Genomic DNA, 21,308 nt, shown 5'->3' on the forward strand with positions numbered 1-21,308 from the left:
TTATCACACAACTAACGTAATTCTTAGGGCCAATAACTATATTCAGCCAATCAGATTACTCTACTGGCGGTCCAATATTTTCCAAGAATTGGACCGAGTACTGTCCTGAATGATCGCTAAGCTGACCTCGTGTTTGATCTTTATCAATGAAGACCTCGGGTTGGTTCAGTAACCCCAGAACGGCTTTCACGCTAAAAAATAAACTGTCTTTAGACCACTTCCACGGTGAGAAAACTTAAAATCTGTTGCAACAAATACACAAACAAGCAAACAAACAAACAAGTAAACCAGGTAGAATATTTGTTCAAAACATCAGCTTTACTAAGTCGCTACGGTGGTTAATTTTAAGCTGATAAGTAGCTAAGTATAAAATTTGCTGAAGAATTTCGTTGAACCGGAATAAGCAATTTTCCTGCACTCGTGAGACAGCTGACAGGAACACAACAGGAACTGTATCTATCGACATCTGAGTAATCTAAGATGCCTTATCAAACAACGCGACCGGCAAGATCAAACGTGAAGGAAAATTAAAGAACGCAGTCAAACAATAATTAATTATTAGAACTGGACGTTTTTAACAAAGGCGTGCATTCATCAGTTTTCATAGATCCATTTTTGGCGAGGAATGCTCAAAATTTTCTGAATTGGTTAGTCAGTCACTCAAACAAAAAATAGTCGTGAAGTCAGCAGTGTACTGCGAAAGTTATTAGACAAGTTAAATAATTTTCAAATGTTCGAAAATATCAGAATGAAATGAAAAATAGCAACTCCTGAACTAGAATCTTTTTTCTTTGGATGACAGTAAGTTGATCTAAGTTATTCAAGGCTGGCTTCAAATAAACGCTTGGGCGTTTATCTTTTATTAAAAAAAATAAATCTAATGGAGCTGGTGGTTAATCAAGAAAATAGGGTTCTTAAGCAGCAGAATTATTTTACCATGCTCTATATTTATCTCACACAGCCCAATCATTACCGATACGTTTTTCAACCGCTGTTTTTGTCGGCTCTGTGGCGTCTCTGTTTGTTCATGGACGTCAGTTAGGCGGAACAGATGATAAAACAAAATGACCTATGATTCTCAATCTCAAGCAAAATGAGCAATACAAGTTGTTGAGGGATTCACATTTCAGAAATGTCGTCATCTGGATATGTAGTGAGGTACTGGATCTTGGATTATTAAGGAGAGTAACTGCTGAATAAGCTGGCGCTGTGACTTCAGGTGTTCTACACAAAACGTTTTTCAAAGGCTGTTTATTGCAAATATGGATTAATCGCGATGCAAATATCACGGGAAAATATCCTTTGATATTAAAATTACCATTCAACTATGAATAACAAGCTTGCTACAGCTGGGTCAGTTTTAAAGCAGATGTTTCTATGTGAAAAGACAGAGATATAAACTGACGAGTAGCTAAAACAATCAATCATCACTTTAGTTTCATCATGAAAGCCTCTGCAGTTATGACGTGTTTTTCGATGGTTCTCATCTCAGCTGTATTTTGCTACTCTCCAGAGGTAATGCCTTCATTGTTAAAAGTATTTAACTGAAATCTCGCATTCTTCGTTCTATTAATTAATTTGCGGCCTTGTCCTCGTGCAAAAGGGAATAACCATACTATTATCTTTGTTTAGAAGTCATTGTTTAGCTGTAGCGTGTTGTTTGGTGCTTTCAGTTCTCGAGGACAGAACACGATTGTCGTCTATGTTAATAGACAAAGAAACAGTTTTTCTCTCGCTATGATACAAATTCTGATTTTTACATCAGGAGGTTTGACTGACTGTTCAGAACAAAAAATGTTCAAATTACAATTCTGTCTTATTTTGTAGAGAAAGTCAAACTGGCCTACATCCTTTATTCGAAAGAGTGCCGCACTTTTTACCGCATTTTTTGACGTTTTGATGCGATGCACATTCGAGGTTGGCGCTTTTTTAAAAACCCATTGGGTGTTTTTCTTTTATTAGAATATCAAACAGTCGTGTCTTTTTTTGGGTAGCGTGCAGTGTTCTGGCGGAAGCTTTGGAGCGAGTGTTAAAATCGTGATTGGAGAGAGATGCAATTTTTGACACCTTAGCGACATTATTTGAATCCTCGCTCAGAGCGGATGCTGACAGTAATTTTCCAGGCTCACATGCCCCGGGGTCTGTAGGCACGCGGACTACGCGGACTACGCTGGCGACAATCAATGCTTCCAGAACTTTGCAGCGAAAACAACGGCCGAGTGTTCCAAAAATGGTAGCAGAACTGTCCCTAGAGTCACACACGTGCCACACACCTCAGTCTCGGTCTGGCTCGTCTAGTCAGTCTAAACGAGGAGAAGGCGGTGGGGGGACGGGGGGGGGGAGGGGTGTTAGGGATAGGGTCAGGGGATAGACAGGACAAAAGACCAGAATGTCATTTTCAATCCTAGGACACTCCTACCTTAATCTCATCTTAGACTTCTTCACTTGTATTTGCATCGAAAATTTTACATTGTAGGGAAACCAGTTTGCAAGTTTGTTTCACATGCAACTGACCAGGGTTAAATAATGGCGGATGAGATTAAAACTATCTTTGGACAATGGACTTATGTTAAGCTTTCTGCCTATTAAATAATGTATTCTTAAATATTATTTACGAAAATTTATCTGAAATTTGCAGTTGGAGAAAAGAATTTGGCAGCCTGCAAGCTGGTTTGAACCTCTAATTAAATGTAAGACTGGCAACAAACATTCCTTGGGGAGTTACGGCTGCTACTGTGGACCAGCATTCGATAAACAATTCAAGAAGACTCCTGTGGATGATTTGGACAGGTGACTACCAACGTTGTTTTATACCGTGTGCCACTAAATTTTTGCGGGTTCTAATTTTTGAGATTTCTGCGCTTTTTTTCCACGATCTGCCGAAAAAAATTCGCGTTACAAAAAGAAAAATTTCCTCAAAAATTTACTCCACTGGCCAAATTGTACATGCAAACATGACAAGTAGAATCTTATTGCTACCACTTATTTAGAACGTCCCTTCCGTTGAGGTTAAAAAAAACAGAAACGATGAAATAAGAGACGAAACGCACTGAACTAGAAAAATGTTTGACAGGAAAAGATCGTCTGAAGGTACTCGATTGAGGAGAGCATCTACAATTCTACACAAGAGCACGATGTAACTGTGATAGAGTGACACTGATTACTGGATTACTGTGTTTTACGTCTCTACATGTTGTTTCACTTGTCAATTGCGCAATTGCACGTAGTTTAATTAAAAACATGCGAAAATGTTGTAATTTCAATGGTCTCCAATTAAACTCGACTTCCCGAAAATCGCAAACATTAGTAACCTGCGAGGACCAGAAAAGCCAGTCTTTTACAATCGCAAAAATCATCAGTTCCCGCAAAAATAATTTAATAAACTCCCGCAAAGATTTAGTGCCTCACGGTACATGAGGATTTTACGTCAAAACATTTTGTTTTGACATACATATAAATCAATGAATAGATTTATCATCAATTTTCTCGAGGGACCCGGAAACTTTTCGGGCCCGCAAAAAGCCATTTTTAGTTAATCTGGTGTATATACCTGAAACTTCTTGTATGAAGGGAACTTCCAGTCATATTAAGAATATTGGCATGTTCCCTATTTAATTTTGTTTTACTTTTCAGTTGATGTATTTCGAAGGGCTCAGTACAGTATGGAAAAAAGTATAAAACAATTGACTAGGATTTTAGTGAGCAACACTGTTATGTATCTGTGATGATGAAGTTGTTCTGTTAGTGAAGTGAAAGCTTGATTTGTCCTCTGATTTCAGATGCTGTTTACAACACAAAAAATGCTTGGAGAAATATACAACTGAGGGCGAAGACAGCCTTTGCTCTCCAACACATTTGAGAGATTGTGAATGGAATGCAATAAACTGCATGTATGCTCTTGATATCAAAAAGATTTTACGTGACGGACGGAACAACCTAAGCTGTTAGTGATGAAAACTCTGTAATTATTAAAGCTTCCAAGCAATAACAGAATACGAAATGTTGACGCTGTTTGAGTGAAGTCCAATTTGGGGGTTTTCGGGGGTTCTAGGTGAAAAGTAAAGGGATATTTGGAGGGAAAATCAATGGGTTATGGGAGATTTGGTTCAGATAAAACGAAATATTCACTAGCGGAATCATTAATTTTTGCAATTGTAATTAGCGGGATAAGGAATATTTCGGCCAAAAATTAACGGGATGCGAGATACTCGCCATCTTACTTTGCTTTGGCAGTCTATCTACCTCTGGTCTTCCTTTTATCTGTATGCCATGCTTCCTTTCAACCCTTGCTTAATTTCTGACATTCATGTTTCTTCACAAAGCATCTCGGTAAAGATTTATTTTCTTTTTCTGAGATGTCCCACTATGCAGCAGTTGCAGCAGTCGTTACTTGTGCTGTCACGCAACTCTTCGCAACGCAACGCTTCGGTGAAGAGAAACGTTACGTGACGACCAAAGTAACGGCTGCAAGACTATCGCACTCATAATCCCTAACACAAAGGTGTTATACATCTTATAAATTGACCGACGATTGGCATAAGAAAAATCAGGGACGTAGCCAGGATTTTTGAAAGGTGGAGTGGGGGTCACACTGTATCAAAGTGAGGGTACTCACCAGATTGTCACGTCATTTTCGCCACCTGTTGTAGGTTGTTTGCTTAAAAAAAGGCTTACAAAAAGGGCGGGGGGGGGGGGGGGCGTCACGAGCACCTCACGACCCCCTCTAGCTACGCCCGTGAAAATCTTGTTTTAAAAACGAAATAATATATTTTGCTAGGCCAGGCCCTCCAGGCTCGGGGTGTGTAAAACAAAGAGATGCAAACCAGTGGTTTAATTAGTTTTGGTACAGGAGTCTACATGCGAACTCGAATTTTCTAGAGAGTGCAATTTTCCCGGAAAGACGCGGGAGAGACGGAAATCTGGGAACAAGTCTCATTCTTAGGCTCCACTCTTCCCAAGTAACATGTCACCAATACCAAAATGGCGCTTGCGAGCGCTTGTACATGAGGTTTTCCGCTTTTTTGACAATGTGGCTGTTCATTTTAAAATGCACTGACCTATCAGAATTACAGGTACGCTGTATTTCCTTTTAGTAGTGATCTATTTTTGTTATTTGTTTGAAGCAATGCTTAATCTTGCGGCCCGTACATTATTTCGTGATCAAGTCGCTTTCTGTCGCTTTTACGAAGTAAAAAGCTAAGCTATTCTTCCCAAACCTAACCACTCGACATTTGACGCTTGTTTTATTTTAAAATTACGGTAGTCTTAATTGTTAGATCAGTGATCATTGTTAAATCTCCTCATTGTGGGGAGTTCATTGTCCTCAGGCCGGTCAGATGAGAATTTTTATGTAGGTAGACCAAGATGAAAAGGTCCAAGGCGAAAAGAACAATTCTGATTCGTTCCCGGAGGCCTGTTTGGGATCTCGGGCACAGTTTTTCCCCTTATTGTATTCATATTCGCAATTAGCCAATCAGAAGCCGTGTTTACTGTCGTGATATCCTGATATCCCGCAAGCGACTCTCATTAATACACAATGTTGGCAATTACATTATGTAATGTAATTACCAACATTATGTATTACAGTATCAAAATTACATTATGTAATGTAATTTCCAGTTCCCGAAAAGGCTTTCAGGACTCTGTTTTTCTTTGAGACTTCCTGGGGAAAATATAGAGACCCTGAGATGTCATTGTAAAAACTGTCAAGACTTCTTCACAGACAGGCACCGTAGAAATGTTTCAAAAGCAAAACAACTATCCGAACAATACTGCAAACTGTGTTGGCAAAATTAGACTGCTAAAAATGGCTGATTTAAATGTCAAAGGAAATAACTCTTCATCATCTAATTATTTCTGTAGTGGTAAATTTGTAAAGTATGCATTCAATGACAAATCACCCATGTATTGTTACTCTAAATGAAATATTATCCCTTAACAGCTCTGCACGATTTGCTCGGCTAGGATTTTATCAGGAAGCTTGTGCTTTGTTCTGCTAATTTTGTAACAAAAAAGAACATTGATGTGTGCTTTCAGAAAATACTGTCTTGCTTGTCAAATGTTGCTTTCATCATAATAACATAATAGCAGAATTAAGTGATGCAACTTACGTGTGCTGAGAATAGGTATGAATACTTTACAATCCATAGTTTCGTTCAACTTGTAATAATATATCAGCTGTTAAGTGAAAATCTGTTGATACCGTTGATAGAAAAACCTCAATGTTTATATAATGGGTGATTTGAGAAAATATCCATACCCTATCATGAGTGGCATGAACATTTTAAACCCCATTGCCTTCAGAAATTTCAAAATGCTCCACCCCCCATGCCTTCCAAACTCCAAGATCGTTAACCCCTCCACCCCTTCGGAATTTCTGATTTTTTTCAGACACTTTGGAATTCATGTTTGACTGCCTAAAACTTCTAACGAATGGGAAACTTGCGTTTTCCCCCTCTCCAAGAAAATTCTGCTCATAACTTTTGGTCAAGCAAACAAGCAACTCAAGTTTGTTTTAAAGTGTTTAATATAAAAGTACACCATAGCTTTCCCTTCTAAGTGTTATATTTAAGTTGCTTACCACCAAAAAAACTTTTTTTCCGCTCAGTAGCTTCATATTTTCAAAAGAGTAGATCACATTGATACCAGTGGAAGACAAAAGTAAAGTTCATAATGTACCGTCACCCACCATATTGAAAATTTTGTTCATTGAGTAACTGCTGACCGCTAGTACTGCAACCTAAAAATCTGTCAGATGTTCCATTTGGAAACCAAAGACTGGTGCAAGTTTTTCGCATGTAACAAGATCGTCGATCAACAATTTTAGATTGACAACAACACAAACTTGTTTTATATTTTATTAATCTATTGACTAGTTCATCGGCTCTAAGGCCTCCTTGATGTGGAGCTTACTGCACAACCCATCTGCTCACTCATCCGCATGAGCGCTAACACCTGTTTGATCGATCTTTATCCTACTTTTGTGGTTGGTTTGCTCTTGATTTACAAACTAGAAAAGTTAGCCTGGACCAGATCAGCGTTATCAAGTGAAGCTTTCGCCATCTTCCCCCTCTGGAAATTCTGAACTGAACCCCGCATGTGTTTGGAAGTCCAAAGTGCGTTCCCCCCCCCCTTGCCAGTCCAAGAAACCCCCCTCTCCCTTGGATGAGATGCTGCCCGTGCTATGGTATGGATATTTTCTGGAATCACCCAATAGCCAAGCTTGTGCGTCATGTTTTATAAAATTGCCAAGTTGCTGTATTAATAGTGTTCCATAGGGAAATTTTATGGATGTTTGTATTCTAGGAGCATTAACTGATGCTAAAACTGGAGATTAGCCAATATGCCAAAACTGAGACTTATTTGATGTTAGCCTGAAATTTGCTGGAGTTACACTTAATACAAAAAAGTCTAAGTCAGAGACATTGTTATCAAGTGCTCTTGGTAGCTACATGTAGACATAAGGTGGTATTTCTTGTATTAATTTGTAGTTTTTGGGGCAGATACTGTCTGTCACTTTCCTCACTCAGATACAATAAGGGCCTTCACCCATAACATGGTGAAATGTTGGGGGTGGGGGTGGCTTCCAATCAACATTCTATGACAAAGAACACTGAACAAATGTAGTTGACCATTCTGGAAGGAGGAGAGAAGAATTTGGCTTACATGAGTATGAGTTTGCCTCTCTATTTAGGCACTGAATGTGGTGTAGCTATGTCAAGAGACTTTTTATTGCCTTTCACTAGTACAATGATTTATTGAAGGCTTTTGTGCAAAAAGGGTGTACATAGCTTTTTGGGCCGATTTTTATCTTTTGCAGGATTGAGCTAATTTTTGGCAGACTGACTTGTTTTGACATGAAAAGCATCGTTGCATAATTGTTTTTGTTGATTTGCACTTTGTTTTTGAGAAATAACTTATGCAAAAAAACTCAGTTTTCCAAGCGGCATCTTTTGGAGTGAATCCTTCGAAGGAGGATTTCGAGGTGACGTGAACTTCAACGGTTACTTTTAGCAGCTTCGACAGCACTTTATTTTTTAAATAGATGTTTTCATTTTTAGTGCAGAGTGCACTATTGGGATGGTTATGGGAGCTGCTTGCCGCTAAGGAACTAAGGCGCTATGGCCCTATGGCCCTATGGCGCTATGGCTCTAAGGTGTAAACTTTAATGTTTGTTTAATTAATTAATTTCAATTAATTAATTAGTCTAGAGGCAAGGAAGTAGTGGGGGAAGGGTGGGAAAGGTACATGATTGTGTACGCTACGTAAAACACATTCCATCACCGTCACTTAGCTTTGAAGATTGCAAAGCTATATATTTGTCTCGGGTAACCCCTTGCTCTCCTTGTGGTACCATTCTCCTTAGAAGAAAACTAATTTGCCCTAAATGCATGCGTAGATTAGTTAGCATTTGTGGCTTCTATATTAGGTGAAGGATATGTTGCATACGGAATCATGCACAAATGTTGAGTGGTTTTCCTTACGGTAGAGCTCAACATATAAGACGCATGCATTCTAGCATCGTTAGTGTTATACACTATCTTTCCACGCGGTATTTTATTATTATGTCATGTGACCAAGGACGGCAGCTATTTTTCAGGTAGCGCCAATTGTCCCTTTTTATTGCAAAAGTGAAATGTTACTGTGGCTGCGTAGCTTTTAGAATTACACACAGGTCAGTTCAACAAATATCATCTGCTGTTTTCAATCTACAATAGTGTGCTTGTCAGGGTTCAAATGTATTGCTTCTCCGTAGCGGCTTGTTTATTTCTTGCCTTAATTGTGTCTGTAAGAGAGACCAAAAAGTTCCCAAGTTAGTGGCTTTAATACTCCCCAAATTGTAAATTTGTAACAAAAGAAACCAGGAAAATACTCATATTGCTGCAGACACAGTGGCACCTAATGAAAGCGCAAATTAATTCAATCAGTCTTTAAGGAGACTCATTCATATGGGTGAAGTAGCGCTGTTTATCTTCAATACTTTTCGTTGAAATGCTTCTCAGCCATCAATATTGTTGTGTGTTAATTTTGAATTGTCTTATTGTTAACAACAAAGGTGGCAACAGAAAAATAAAGTGGTATTTTGTGACTATCTGATAATTAAATTAGTTTTTGTTCATCGGTAAAAATTTGCATTTTTAGTAAACAACATTGTTTCTGTTCTGTTTCTTCATCACTACATCACTACATTTTGGAGAAAACAAGGGTTTCATATTACATGCCTTTGCGAGGACAACAAAAGTATCAAGTTACAAAGTTGGCGTGAAGAGCTAAATTGTCACGTTTGCTGCTTCAGCGTATTATTGAATTTAAAACGAACGAAAGTCAACGTAAAACGCCAGTAGTAATTAATTTGTGCGTGATTTTTGGACCTTGAATGAAAATACAACCTTGAAACATACACACTGCAAAGGGGAAAAGCCGTAGCAGACTACCAAGGTAGACACAAACCGGAAGTGAACCGAGCAGGGGTGAGTACTTATGGGACTACTGTACCAGAGCTATCAATTGTGCTCTGCACTATCTGAGATTGTCTCACTAGTTGAAAGAAGTAGAGAAATAGACTGGAAAAAAAAAATTGACCCACCTTGTATTGAACCGGTGTCACGACAAAACAAACTCGAATCCGGCCTGTTAAGTGCCTTATTTGCTTGCGCTAACAAAGCAACAGAAAGAGAATAGCATAATTACATTAATAATAAAACTAGCGGCAAATGCCACGCTTTGGTGATTTCATAGTTTAGCAAAATAAAAGCTTTCTTTTGTTTTTCGTTCAACAAAAGATCTCCAAAAGACACCCTTGGAAAACTGAGTTTTTTGCATATGTTATTTCTTGAAAACGAAGCACAAATCAACAAAAACAATTACGCAACGATGCTTTTCATGTCAAAACAAGTCAGTCTGCCAAAAATTAGCTCAATCCTGCAAAGGATAAAAATCGGCCCAAAAAGCTATGTACGCCCTTTTTGCAGGAAAGCCTTCAATTAGTGCAGACAATCAGTGAATGTGAGGTCGTTATTCCACAATTTTCCACTTATTTTCTGAAAAATTCTATTTGTTATTGAGGCACTGTATTGTGGAATCTTGTTTCAGATTATTTAAATGACTCTTGTAGCTTCAGGCAATTTCATAAAAAGGTGAAATCTGATTCCACATTTAGGGAAATCAGATTTACCAGACTATCCGCATAGTCAGTAGTGAAGAAGATGTGCGATTTTGAATTTTGAATTATAATTATTATTATAATTGTAGTTATTGTATAATTATTAAATTATATTTTGTATTGTATTGGTTTTACTTTCATGTCTGATATTTATGTATTTGATATTATTTTATCCACTTTCACATGTAGGTTACGTAGGTACTAATTAGTTACACACGACTCCTCAAGCACGTAATGTTTTTAATCTCATTGTGTTTAAATAAAGAATCTTACTTACTTAATCACTCTACAAGTGATATTTTTGAAATTCTTGCAAAATTTCACAAGCCTTTTGGTGAGTGCAATTTAGAAGAATTTTCATGTATAGCGAGTAGTGTAAATCTTTAATCTCCCAAGCCTTCATATAATTACACATTGATTATGTGACTGAGCAAATTACAAACTCCTGTGCATGTTAATTTACACTGCATTGCAAATCAAATGAAGTGTAGTTTTCGCAGTAATACGATCAATTAATTAATATGCATTATTGGAAAGGTGAAGGCGCTGTGGCTTCATGGTTAGTGTGCTCGACTCTGGATTAAACAGTCCGGGTTTGAACCCTGGCCAGGACATTGTGTTTTGTTCTTGGACAAGACACTTTACTCTTACAGTGCCTCTATCCAACCAGGTGTTCAAATGGGTACCAAATAATTGAATGCTTGGAGTAACCCTGTGATGGCCTAGCATCGCAACTAGGGGGGAGTAGAAATATTCTTAGTCACTTCATGCTACAGAAATTGGGATAAGCTCTGTTCCGATGGGCCACTTGGCTCATGTGCAGACTTTGCCTGTTATTGAAAGGGCGAGTAAAATCTGGCCAGGGCAAGTATGTTTTCTCACATACTTGCCTAGAAAATAGAATGATATGAATCCCTGAAAAAAAAAAAGATGCAGTTGGGTATGATTTGAGGCCAAACTGATGATACCAATTGTATAAGATTGCATCATCCCTCAATATAAAAAAACCCACTTATTTCACACAACATTTTAATGCTAGGCTGTGGCAGATATCTCGAGTTTCTCTCTCTTCTTGTATCAGAAAATTATTTTGCTCAGTTACCTGTGACAAGTTTTTTCATATTTTCCAAAAAAATGTGCATGATGTCACCATTTTGGCTTCAATCGTACCCCTCTACTAGACTTCTATTTTCTCTCCAACTTTCAGTGAACTATTTTGTCCTTATATTATGAAACACTATAGATACAGATAAAAGGGAGAAATGAATAGTTTTTTTACGTGACTAGTAACAGTGTGAATTTGAAACATTATGCAGTATTTTATTGTTTTATATTTTGCTCACCCTAACAACTGGTGAAATGTATAGTTATCTGTATTTAGCTCTTATTAACCAAGCAGGAGGTCGGTATGGGAGAATCTTGACTGAGGTTGGGAGTACAGACCGAACGCAGTGAGGTCTGTACACACAACCAAGGTCAAGATTCTCACATACAGATTGACTAAGCTCAGTTAATAAGATGTTAATTATATGGCAAACAAGAAAAAATTACTTCATTTAATGTAACTGGTTTGTAATAGCTGACATTTTGCTTGTGAACGGCGATGAGCTGAACTTAATTCTGCCAAACTCGTCCTCTTTACTTTTTTTCCTGATCAGGCTTCGCACTTCCATAATATGGATATTTTCCGGAACTAATATTTTGGAAGAAAATAGTCAATATTTTTGTATTTAGTTTGCAACTTTTTTACGGCAAAATGTAATTGGTCAAGTGCCGGTCTAGATGGGAAAATCTAGACCATGGTCAATATCGATTTCAGCCGATCAAATTCATGAATTCGGTAGTTCCCAGTCCTTCTGAGACACAGCCATATAATAAGAATGTTATTTACCTTTGATGCATGATTTATGAGAATGTTTACCTGTCTTGTTCTTCAGGTAATCTAACAAAGGATGCAGATAGGCCACTATGTACACCAATAAAGCTTATATACTGATGACTTGCAGTTCAAGAACCCTGTCGCTGTTTACAAGATGTCATATTCCAAGAGTGTTTCTCAGTCACAGTAGCATTTTATTATCTTCACAGCTTGAAAGAAAGCCCAGAAACAGCAGTTGTGTTATTGAATCACGACTAGCGCTTGGGACCACATTGTTGAAAGGGAAAGCTGGAAGCTCTTTTCCATTGATGCAAAAGGCATATTACAAAACTAAAGCAGAAGTCCCAGTGCCTTTTCAAGTTCAACTGAACAAAAAAATTATATCACTTAAAACAGTCCAAGATCAGCTTAGTCTGTATGACTCTGAATCTTTCATGAATGTTGTGAACAGGGTTTCACTCCTTTTCAACATTGCCAGGATTGTGGCAAGAGATAAAAGGCAACTACATTTGTTTAGGAAAATTAAGAGTGAATCACACGCCTTGAGTGGTAGCTATATTCGTCTGCTGGATTCACTTTCTGCAGATATTTCTCGGTGCTCCCCGAGATGCCTTGCAAATATGATGTGGTCCTTAGGCAAAATAGAGGAGAAGAGTCATTGCCTGCTTCAGATTTGTGAAGAAACCATCTTGTCATGTGATTTGAGTTCTTTCACACAGCCTGATATCTTTCAGATTGTGAAAGGATGTAGTCTGCTTGGCATTCAAGGGAATAAAATATTTCTAAAACTGGAAGAAGCCATTTTAAATGGAGAGATTGCAATATCTGACTTCAAAGATCGTGATTTGACCTTGGTTGTTATGTCATTTGCCAAAAATGACAGCGGTGGTGAAACCTTGTTTAACCATTTCCAGTCAGAAATTTTAGCCAGAGATCTCACTGCATATGAAAGCCGCCAATTGGCTGGATTTGTTTGGTCATTTGCTAAACGAACATTGAGCTGCTCAAGTGATCTTTTTGATCAGATCGAGAGTGAAGTCCTGCGACGAGGGACAAAGACTGTGCAGAATGTACCTACATTGATGTTGCTTTGGTCATTTGCCAAAATGGGTTTGGGAAGTGAAAGGCTATTCAGTGCATTTGATAGCAACCTTGTTGCAAGAGGATTGCAGGCATTTGCTACCACGGGCGTGGTTCAATTGGTATGGTCTTTTGCAAAGAGAGGACTTAAAGACGCAGGTTTGTATGCTGTGGTGGAGAATGAGGTATTAGCGCGTGGCATGTCAGTGTTCCAAGATTACCAGTTGGTGGTTTTGCTGTGGTCATTTACAAAGGCAGAGAAATTTGACACAGAGTTAGTCAGAAGTATATCACATGAATTTCTGCAACGAGATGTCAAACAGCTCAGAGGCGACCACTTAAGTCAATTGGCTTGGACTCTGGGGCGTGCAGGAATAAAAATCCCTGAGCTCTTTGACTCCATTGGACAAGTCGTTAAGAATTGTCCACCGGACATGACTTCAAGTCAATTGATTGCATTGATAAGAGGATTTGTTGAAGCCAAAGAGGGAAGCAGCGAGCTGTTTGATTACCTCAGACTTGCTTTATTGAAAGACATCAAAGCTTTAAGTGCTGATAACATTTGTGAGGTATTGTGGTGCTTTTCTGAATGCAAATCTCCAAGCAACAGACCAGATGTTTTCAGTACCATAGCAAAGGAAATTCTTTGTCGAGGGATTGCAAGCTTCAACACAGTCCAGCTTGCGAAGATAAAACAATGTTTCCTTGCAGTGAAAGAAGGATCTGACTGTAGTGAGCAACTGCTAGAAATGTTGCAAAATGTTGACAATGACGATAAAGATGCTCAAGAAGAGAATACCAGCTAAGCAAATGTTATGGTATTGTCAATTTATTCAAATTTACTTTTGGTTTATAACAGCAATGACAATAATGATTTATTGCAATGTACTGCATAATGTGCCATGTAAGTTCATTTTGAGGCAGACCAAATTTGAATACAAAAAATATTCTGTTACAATGAATTTGAATGAAAAAGCAAAAAATATGGGAAAACAAAAAAAGTGAAATTTGAGCCTTTTCAGAAACTTGTTCACTATTAGGGAAACAACTTTAATGCTGGGCATGTGTCTGTACAAAAGTTGTGGAAACCTACTGCAGAGACAAAAATGTGTGTGATTGTACTGATTACACCCGCTTTCAGTGTTACATACATATTGACTTTCTTTTGACATGCCATCTCTTGACATGCTATGTGATCTGGCTTAGGTAAAAAATGTAAGCACAACTGACTTCTTTATGGTTGAACTTGACTTTAAGTCATGAACGATGGATTTACTTGACATCAAACTAAGGCTAGGAGTATCAAGAAAACATTCTGTGAGAGATAAATTGACTGTTTTGAATGTTTACATCTTTCAAATATTAACTGAGCAGTAGCTGCCCAATTCTACTGGAAGTCACCATTGAGAGCCAATTAACTAGACTAATCAGTTGAATTCCGTAAATCACGAAGCATGCAAAGTCCACAATCTTCTTCGTTCATTTGAGGTCAGTAATTATCATTTAGTAGTCATTTGTTCTGCTAAGAACAAAATGGTCTTTCAGCTGTTTACACAGCACGTTGAAAGATGGCATGTCAAAAGATAGTCGAAAGATGTTGCCTATGGACGTAACACTGAAAGCAGGTGTAAGGCATGATATTTTTAATTGTATAGTTGTTGAAAGAAATGAGGGACACTATTACAGTGATTTTGTGGCATATTTGGTCAAGCAGTGCTAACATTAATCCAGTTACTCTACATTGGTCACTCAACTCGTGACAGACAGGCTTATTTTATTAATTCAAACGGGTTCCCTGAGGTTACCCCTGTTAATTCAGGGTGTTAACTCTCAGGATGACTCTCTTTCTCCCTTTTCTCTAAATGTCTACTGGGCCCTAAATGATTGGTACAGGTTATTTAGGAATTCAAGTGCAGTAGACCTTTTGCTGATACAGCAGCCATTTTGATGTCTATTGATTGGAGGATGCTGAGGGGGCAAATAAGTAGGTATTTGCCCCCTAAGTATCCCATAATAGCTATTTGAAACAATAGAATTCAAAATGGATGTTGTATTGGTAAAATGGTCCATTAAGAATTTACAATGTGAGTGATGTTTGAAAATTTTGACAGTATGATCACTCATTTATTTTGCACCTGGGAAAACTACTGGAAAATCTACATGCCTGTTTTGATTTGCACTGTTGCACAAAATTAAAATTAATGATGAACTTGCCTGCTCTGAGCCAATCACAATGAAGTTATTTTGATCAATTATATAATGAGGACCTTTCTGTACACCTCTATTGATATCTTAATTGAATCATGTGTACTTTGTTTGCCTTTTCATTTTGTATTGTTATCAGCCCCTCTAATTGTAATTATGTATTGGAAGATTTGGCTAATAAAGGTGTTTAAAAACCACTTTTCTTTCCAGTGAAACAGTGCAAAGATCACCGAGTAACACGGTGCGCTGCAAGATATAGCTATACTCTGCCGGCGTCTGCAGAATATATTTTCGAAGAGTTCACAAGGGCATGCAAGGGTTTACAAGGGTGTACAAGGGTTTACAGGGGCTTACAGGGGTATACAAGGGTTTACAGGGGCAAACAAGGGATTTCAGGGGTGTACAAGGGTTTACATGGGCTTTTAGGGGTGTACAAGGGTTTACAGGGGCTTATAGGGGTGTACAAGGGTTTACAGGGGCTTATAGGGGTGTGCAAGGGTTTACAGGGGCTTATAGGGACATGCAAGGGTTTACAGGGGGTTATAGGGGTGTACAAGGGTTTACAGGGGCTTATAGGGGTATACAAGGGTTTACAGGGGTATACAAGAGTGTTCACCTTACCTTACAAGGGTTTCACAATAGTTTACATGGGTGCACATACTAGTTATGCAACACTTTCTCGTTGTATACCATGGAATGTTCCACGAGTCGTTATTTGTATAAAGGCGTGTGCATACCAAGTGACTCATGGGATATTTAATGGTACTATGTTGCGAGGTGTTTCATAACCATTTTATACCATGTCATTGTAAATACCGTGGTCAACACAGTCAATGCAACATACGTGCAGCACACAAATGGAAGGTTGTGTGTAATACCGTCGAATACACAAGGCTTCCCCATATTCTGAATAGCTGTATTTTCCATGGCATGGCATAGAAGGTTATACTGGGGTTTACAGGGGGTATTCAAGGGTAAGATGGTGACCGTGGAGGCTTAACATGAATTGTACGTCGATATATATATTTTAGATAAATTTGCGTCTCACGAATTTTTTTGGTGTTGCTGTAAACCCTGAGCTCGATTTCCAGCCGTGTTGGACGCGGGCTCACAAAATGCCTGGCAATCAAGCCTATGTAAGCCCTACATAAATCTGCGCCCGAATTACATGCACTAAAAGACACAGACAACTCTATGTTGAGGTCTGAGTGAAGTTAATTTCTACATAAATAGTCTGATTTTAGCATGTTCAGGGCTAAAATGAATTAATTCTTCATACAAATCCTTCGTTGCGTAATGTCTAAGAACAGTGAAACCGAGCTTGGTCGCCTGTGAACGAATTAACTGACCAATTGTGTGACCAGTTGGTACTTTCTATACACGTATAAATCATAAGGCTGTATAGACAGTAAGTAGAGATGTTTATTATTTCAACTCAGCCTCCGTGACCCAGATTGCGTGTACTCTCTCGCCGTGGTTTGTTTATCAGACCACCAATTGTTATTCAGTCACTTAATTTACAAACTGTTGTAATAACTAGGTCAGCAATGCGTACAGAGAGCTAGACAATCATCTATTTTCACCTATGGGATATCTTGATAACATAAGCCAAATTTTTCAAGTTTGTCATCCATAATCTGTTTTAATATTTCTCATCTGTAGGTATCCATTATTATTTTAGATTCGCTACAATTTGGAAGCGATTCTGAACGTCCGAACAACGACACTGCATAAACTATCGCAGCAGAACTCCTTTAAAGTTGTTTTTTGGCTGCGAATACTCAGTGAGCGCAGCCTTGATTTGTTGCTATATTTAAATCCAGAGTTCAAAGATTTGCTCTTGATTTTCGTCTGCCCTTTCGTTAGGATCTCTATCCGCAAGCTCAGACTTTAAAGGAGCAGACAAAGAGAAGCGAGCTTCCTTAAATCGAGGATGTAAAAACCTGTAGTAAATACTCATCATGATTAGGCCAAAGGAGAAGAACAAATAAATGACAATAAATCCTGCCATCTCTACTCTAAGCGGTAAAAGTCTCGTTTCGTTCGTGAACCAGAGAAGCGAAAAAATCAAAATTTCTATGAAAGTCAATATGTAGTATTTCACTGCCCAGCTTATCGTTCGCACACCTTCTAAGCAAAAGAAACAAAACAGATGAATATAAGACATTAAAGCACGTACAAAATGCTGCTGCCATTTGTGCCCTGGAAAGAAATAAACCTCATGACGGCTGAGAAACGCGAGGACTATGAAAAAATGAATCAATAGAGCTAGGAAGAACCAGAGTTTGAATTCTGTTGCGAAGAAAACGAGAGCAAGAATTCGAGAAATAATCATGAAAGCACGCCATAACCACATTGAGAGGTAACCATACCAGCGCAACTGGCCTTTATGACGTTTCGAGTCACGAAGGCAGCTTATATAGTTGACAACCGCTCTGGAATAGGAAATAAACGAAAAGCAGATTGACAGCATGGTCCATAAGTCTTGGATGTTTGTTGCCTGTAATGTATCAACGTAACGGCGTGACACAAGGACATAAAGTTGTAAAACAAGCTGGGGTGCATCTTCAGTGAAGGCTAAGATCATCTGCAGTAATGCTGCATCAAGATTCATGGCTACCAATAACTTGTGATCAACAACGCGGTCGTCTTTCTTCCGTTTTATTCTGTACGATTTGACGAGAATTCTCCAGTTCCTGTAAAAACGAAAAATCAGGGGATTCAGCAAGAAAATTAACAACGAAAACAGTCCAGGTGTACCATTCGTCAAAAGGTCACGCAACGCTTCTTGAAAGAGGCGTTGTGTGACGATAGTTTGAAATAGTTTGGTCCTGTTTTTTCCTCTCCTTTTCGAGTTATTCGCAATTTAACTGCTTATTTTGACTTTTTTCATCTGATTCCAATGCGTTAAGTTCCGTGGGTTCGAGTACAATTACTCTTCGTGCAAAAGTCCACTATTTTCTTTCACGCTGAAAACGTGAAAGGAAGTACGCAGGCTAGAGACAATAGGAAGCTTAAGCAAACGATGACCGCAACGGCAACGAGAACACCACCAAACAAAAGATTTAAAGAGTGGAACAATGGCTCTGCACGTAAGTTATAAATCCTTGTCATTTCTTTGCCGTCCTCTGCACAACAACAACGTGAAATGACTAAGTTCTGCGTATTTTAGAGAACACGAACGACGGGGGCAGCTAATTTTTCGAAGTTAAAATATAAATTCATTTTTTTTTAACCAGGCGTTGTCCTCGGGGCCGTCATTGCTTTTAAAAGCTCTCTAATACGACACAACCATCTCCTTTTCATGTCTCGCTAAGCGGTCACGCATCGCTTCTGAGAAGAAGCGTTGTGTGACGACTGGAGTTTTTGGCAATTCTCAGTCGATTAAAGGGGGCGGGATGTTGTAAAATAGTCTGTTCTTAGTTTTTCCCCTTTTCCCGCTGTACAGATTTATTGCTTATGTTGATTTTACGGAATCATGTGTGTCCGATATTTGTGGTCAACGCGCAATTTTGCGTGACGAGCTATATGGACTGTTATGTTGTACTTGCTCAAACGGAATATTATTATCACGTGCTTTGTAAGTGAAAACAAGTAATGCATGTGCTACTGTTAGTCTTTATAGCAACACTCACCTCTCTACAAGCCCCACTAGAAAAAAATGCGTTATTGCAACAGTTCTCCAGCCACTCTTCGGCCGTCTTCCGACCTGCTCATCATCTTCTTTGTACCAGAAGAAAGAGAAAAGATTTGTGACCACTGACGGCAGCAATACAAACATGACTGTGAAACTCGCCCACCAGTTGCTGCCTGCAGTGTAATGGTCCGCTGCAACCTTCAGGTCAGTGCCAATGTCGGCGAGAAAAGCTCCGATCGCCACAACAGAGAAAAATACGCCGAGCCATGTTGCGTTACCTCGCTTTCTCCACAGTTCGGAGAAATCCTTGTCCATTTTACGTGGCCTCATTTTTAAATTACCCATTACTAAATAAACAGCTTGTTTAAAGCGCTCTCGTGGTGGCAAATGTCTGAGCTTACTCGTATGGCTGGTATATTTTGTGCGTCCTTTGCTTAAGAATTTGATTTCGTCTTCCGGTAACGCTTCTGTCACGGTTTCATTGGTAGTAACTACAATCGGTCGCTCGCTTGGGAGGGTTTGCTGAGTCACAGCGACACTGTAGCCATAATAATGCTTGTAATTGCGTAAGGATGAATTTTTGCTGTTTAGATGTCCATAACCGTTCGTGGCAGGTTTCGTGTTTAATTCCTCGTCGTCTAATTCGAGACAGACTTGTTCCACAGCTTTTACTTCTTCCTTCTTGACGCGAACATAAAACCGTGCTGGATTGACGTAAGTTGTGCTTCCACGGCTTGAAGAGAGAAAGCTTTCCACTGACCAGTTTCGATCTACTCTTCTTCCGTCGACGTTATCTCTAATCGAGTCGGAATCCGCTGAAACAGTTGTTAGAGTTTGTACAACTTTACGAAGTAGAAGAACCTCTTCCTCGGTTAACTCTGCCACTCGGTCACCTTCTGTTGTCGAACCGCTTGTAGAATGAGTCGAAAGTTGTCTTCTCAGAGCTCGTACAGTCTGCTTCTGTTTATCATCTAAATTTAGTCTAGATCGCGATAGTTTTGGATGTTGTTCATCCATTTATGAACACCAATTGCCCACGATTAATTTCGCGAACAAATTGCTTCGCTGGTAAGGAATCGCACGTCACTCGTACACCGGAAGAAATAATTTATGCGTGCACGCATGGCAAGCATCTGAACATCAGTACAGCAAGGAAATGGCAATTTCGTTTTACGGTATTAACTTTCAAGAGTTTAAACCAAATCTTTTCTCGTTCAATATTGAGAAGTTTGTGAGACCCCTTGTTTGTTCTGTACATAAACAGCTTGCAGGGCAATAACATGCTGCTGACCAACTATAGAACTGTGTTTGTTTATCTCGGGAAATGAGTGGTTCGAAATGTAAAAATATTTAAAACCTTAACACAATGTTAATGCGGCAGCGTGTGAATTAATTTTAATGCTATTTACTAGCGTTATAGTTATTGATGAAAAGTGCCAGCCGCACAGAAGTCTGATGAGAGCGGTGTTTTACTTAGAGAAATTTCATTTCATCGGAGGAATTTAAAAACGTCAGCTTTGGACAGAAAAAAAAATTTGAAAACGGAGCATGAACATGAACTCGTTACATGACGTCATTCACATAATAGCAAGTATGAAATAAAAACTTCATATGAATCGTATAAATGTGAGACAGACTACGAGCTGCGAGCTACGATTATTACTTATCATTTGCCTGAATAATTACAAAACAAGCCTAAATGAACGAGTCTGTATTGTCTATTTGCACAGCAGTGCAAATTAAAAATTAGCCATAACTTTGCATGCTTTCAGTCAATCAAGTATTTTTTTTTTCAGTGTACACGTGATAAGGGCAAGAACGGAAAACTGGTGAAGCTGTATTTTTTCCTGAATGCACGGCGCAGGGCTCAGTTAAGGTTGATTTCTATATAATCGCTGCGATCGCCACAATCGCTGCAAAGAGGGTTCCAATTCAGAGTGATCGTTGAGTGACTCTCCAGCGATTGTAGCGATCGTGGTGACGACGATTTGCTGAGGTATCTCGCGATCGGCTGTCGCAATCCCATCCCCGGGAGGAATCCCATATTAAAAGGTCCAGGATGTTCGTTTTCTCGCTTTGGGGTATAAATCAAGGATTCTGGTGTCACTTAAGGTCCGGCAATACGGGCAAAACTTTTCTTCGACTTGTCTCGCAACATTGTTGCATTGCAAGTTGAAACACATTGTTGCGCGTATTACCAGGTTTGTGACTAACTTGTCTCGCAGCAAGATAGGCCAGCGAAGTGAAAAGCACACATTTCAAAAGCAGCGTTGGTTTTGATCGAAGAGAAGAGGGTACACTGAACATGCAGCCAAACTACAGCTTTCTGTTCGTACTAAAAGTCG

General features: G+C 38.9%; 3 protein-coding genes across 3 annotated transcripts; 2 read left to right on the forward strand and 1 right to left on the reverse strand.

The window, feature by feature from the left end:
* The first annotated feature begins 1,372 nt into the window (after positions 1–1,372).
* Positions 1,373–4,000, forward strand: LOC110056895 (acidic phospholipase A2 E-like). Its single transcript, XM_020763450.2, has 3 exons — positions 1,373–1,515; positions 2,639–2,790; positions 3,780–4,000. Exons 1-3 carry the CDS (start codon positions 1,444–1,446, stop codon positions 3,946–3,948), a joined length of 393 nt encoding a protein of 130 aa, XP_020619109.1. The 5' UTR covers positions 1,373–1,443; the 3' UTR covers positions 3,949–4,000.
* A 941-nt stretch (positions 4,001–4,941) lies between these two features.
* On the forward strand, positions 4,942–15,523 carry LOC110056889 (uncharacterized). Its single transcript, XM_020763440.2, has 2 exons — positions 4,942–5,072; positions 12,100–15,523. Exon 2 carries the CDS (start codon positions 12,131–12,133, stop codon positions 13,925–13,927), a length of 1,797 nt encoding a protein of 598 aa, XP_020619099.1. The 5' UTR covers positions 4,942–5,072; positions 12,100–12,130; the 3' UTR covers positions 13,928–15,523.
* A 1,207-nt stretch (positions 15,524–16,730) lies between these two features.
* Positions 16,731–20,264, reverse strand: LOC110056896 (XK-related protein 8-like). The gene is made up of 2 exons (XM_020763451.2): positions 18,962–20,264; positions 16,731–18,022 (listed from the first exon to the last, which is right to left on the reverse strand). The coding sequence occupies exons 1-2, from the start codon at positions 19,978–19,980 to the stop codon at positions 17,140–17,142; spliced, it is 1,902 nt and encodes a 633-aa protein (XP_020619110.1). The 5' UTR covers positions 19,981–20,264; the 3' UTR covers positions 16,731–17,139.
* Positions 20,265–21,308: the final 1,044 nt, after the last annotated feature.

Source organism: Orbicella faveolata, unplaced genomic scaffold (assembly GCF_042242905.1).
Source record: "Orbicella faveolata isolate gen_17 unplaced genomic scaffold, um_ofav_v1 contig_24, whole genome shotgun sequence".
Classification (NCBI taxonomy): domain Eukaryota; kingdom Metazoa; phylum Cnidaria; class Anthozoa; order Scleractinia; family Merulinidae; genus Orbicella; species Orbicella faveolata.

Excerpts from the sequence above, each read along its gene's own strand:
- LOC110056895 (XM_020763450.2), top strand. The coding sequence starts at position 1,444 with ATGAAAGCCTCTGCAGTTATGACGTGTTTTTCGATGGTTCTCATCTCA. Across the intron at positions 1,516-2,638 it reads TATTTTGCTACTCTCCAGAG|TTGGAGAAAAGAATTTGGCA; the intron begins GTAATGCCTTCA and ends TGAAATTTGCAG. Across the intron at positions 2,791-3,779 it reads CCTGTGGATGATTTGGACAG|ATGCTGTTTACAACACAAAA; the intron begins GTGACTACCAAC and ends CTCTGATTTCAG.
- LOC110056889 (XM_020763440.2), top strand. The coding sequence starts at position 12,131 with ATGTACACCAATAAAGCTTATATACTGATGACTTGCAGTTCAAGAACC.
- LOC110056896 (XM_020763451.2), bottom strand. The coding sequence starts at position 19,980 with ATGGATGAACAACATCCAAAACTATCGCGATCTAGACTAAATTTAGAT. Across the intron at positions 18,023-18,961 it reads CTAGTGGGGCTTGTAGAGAG|GAACTGGAGAATTCTCGTCA; the intron begins GTGAGTGTTGCT and ends TCGTTTTTACAG.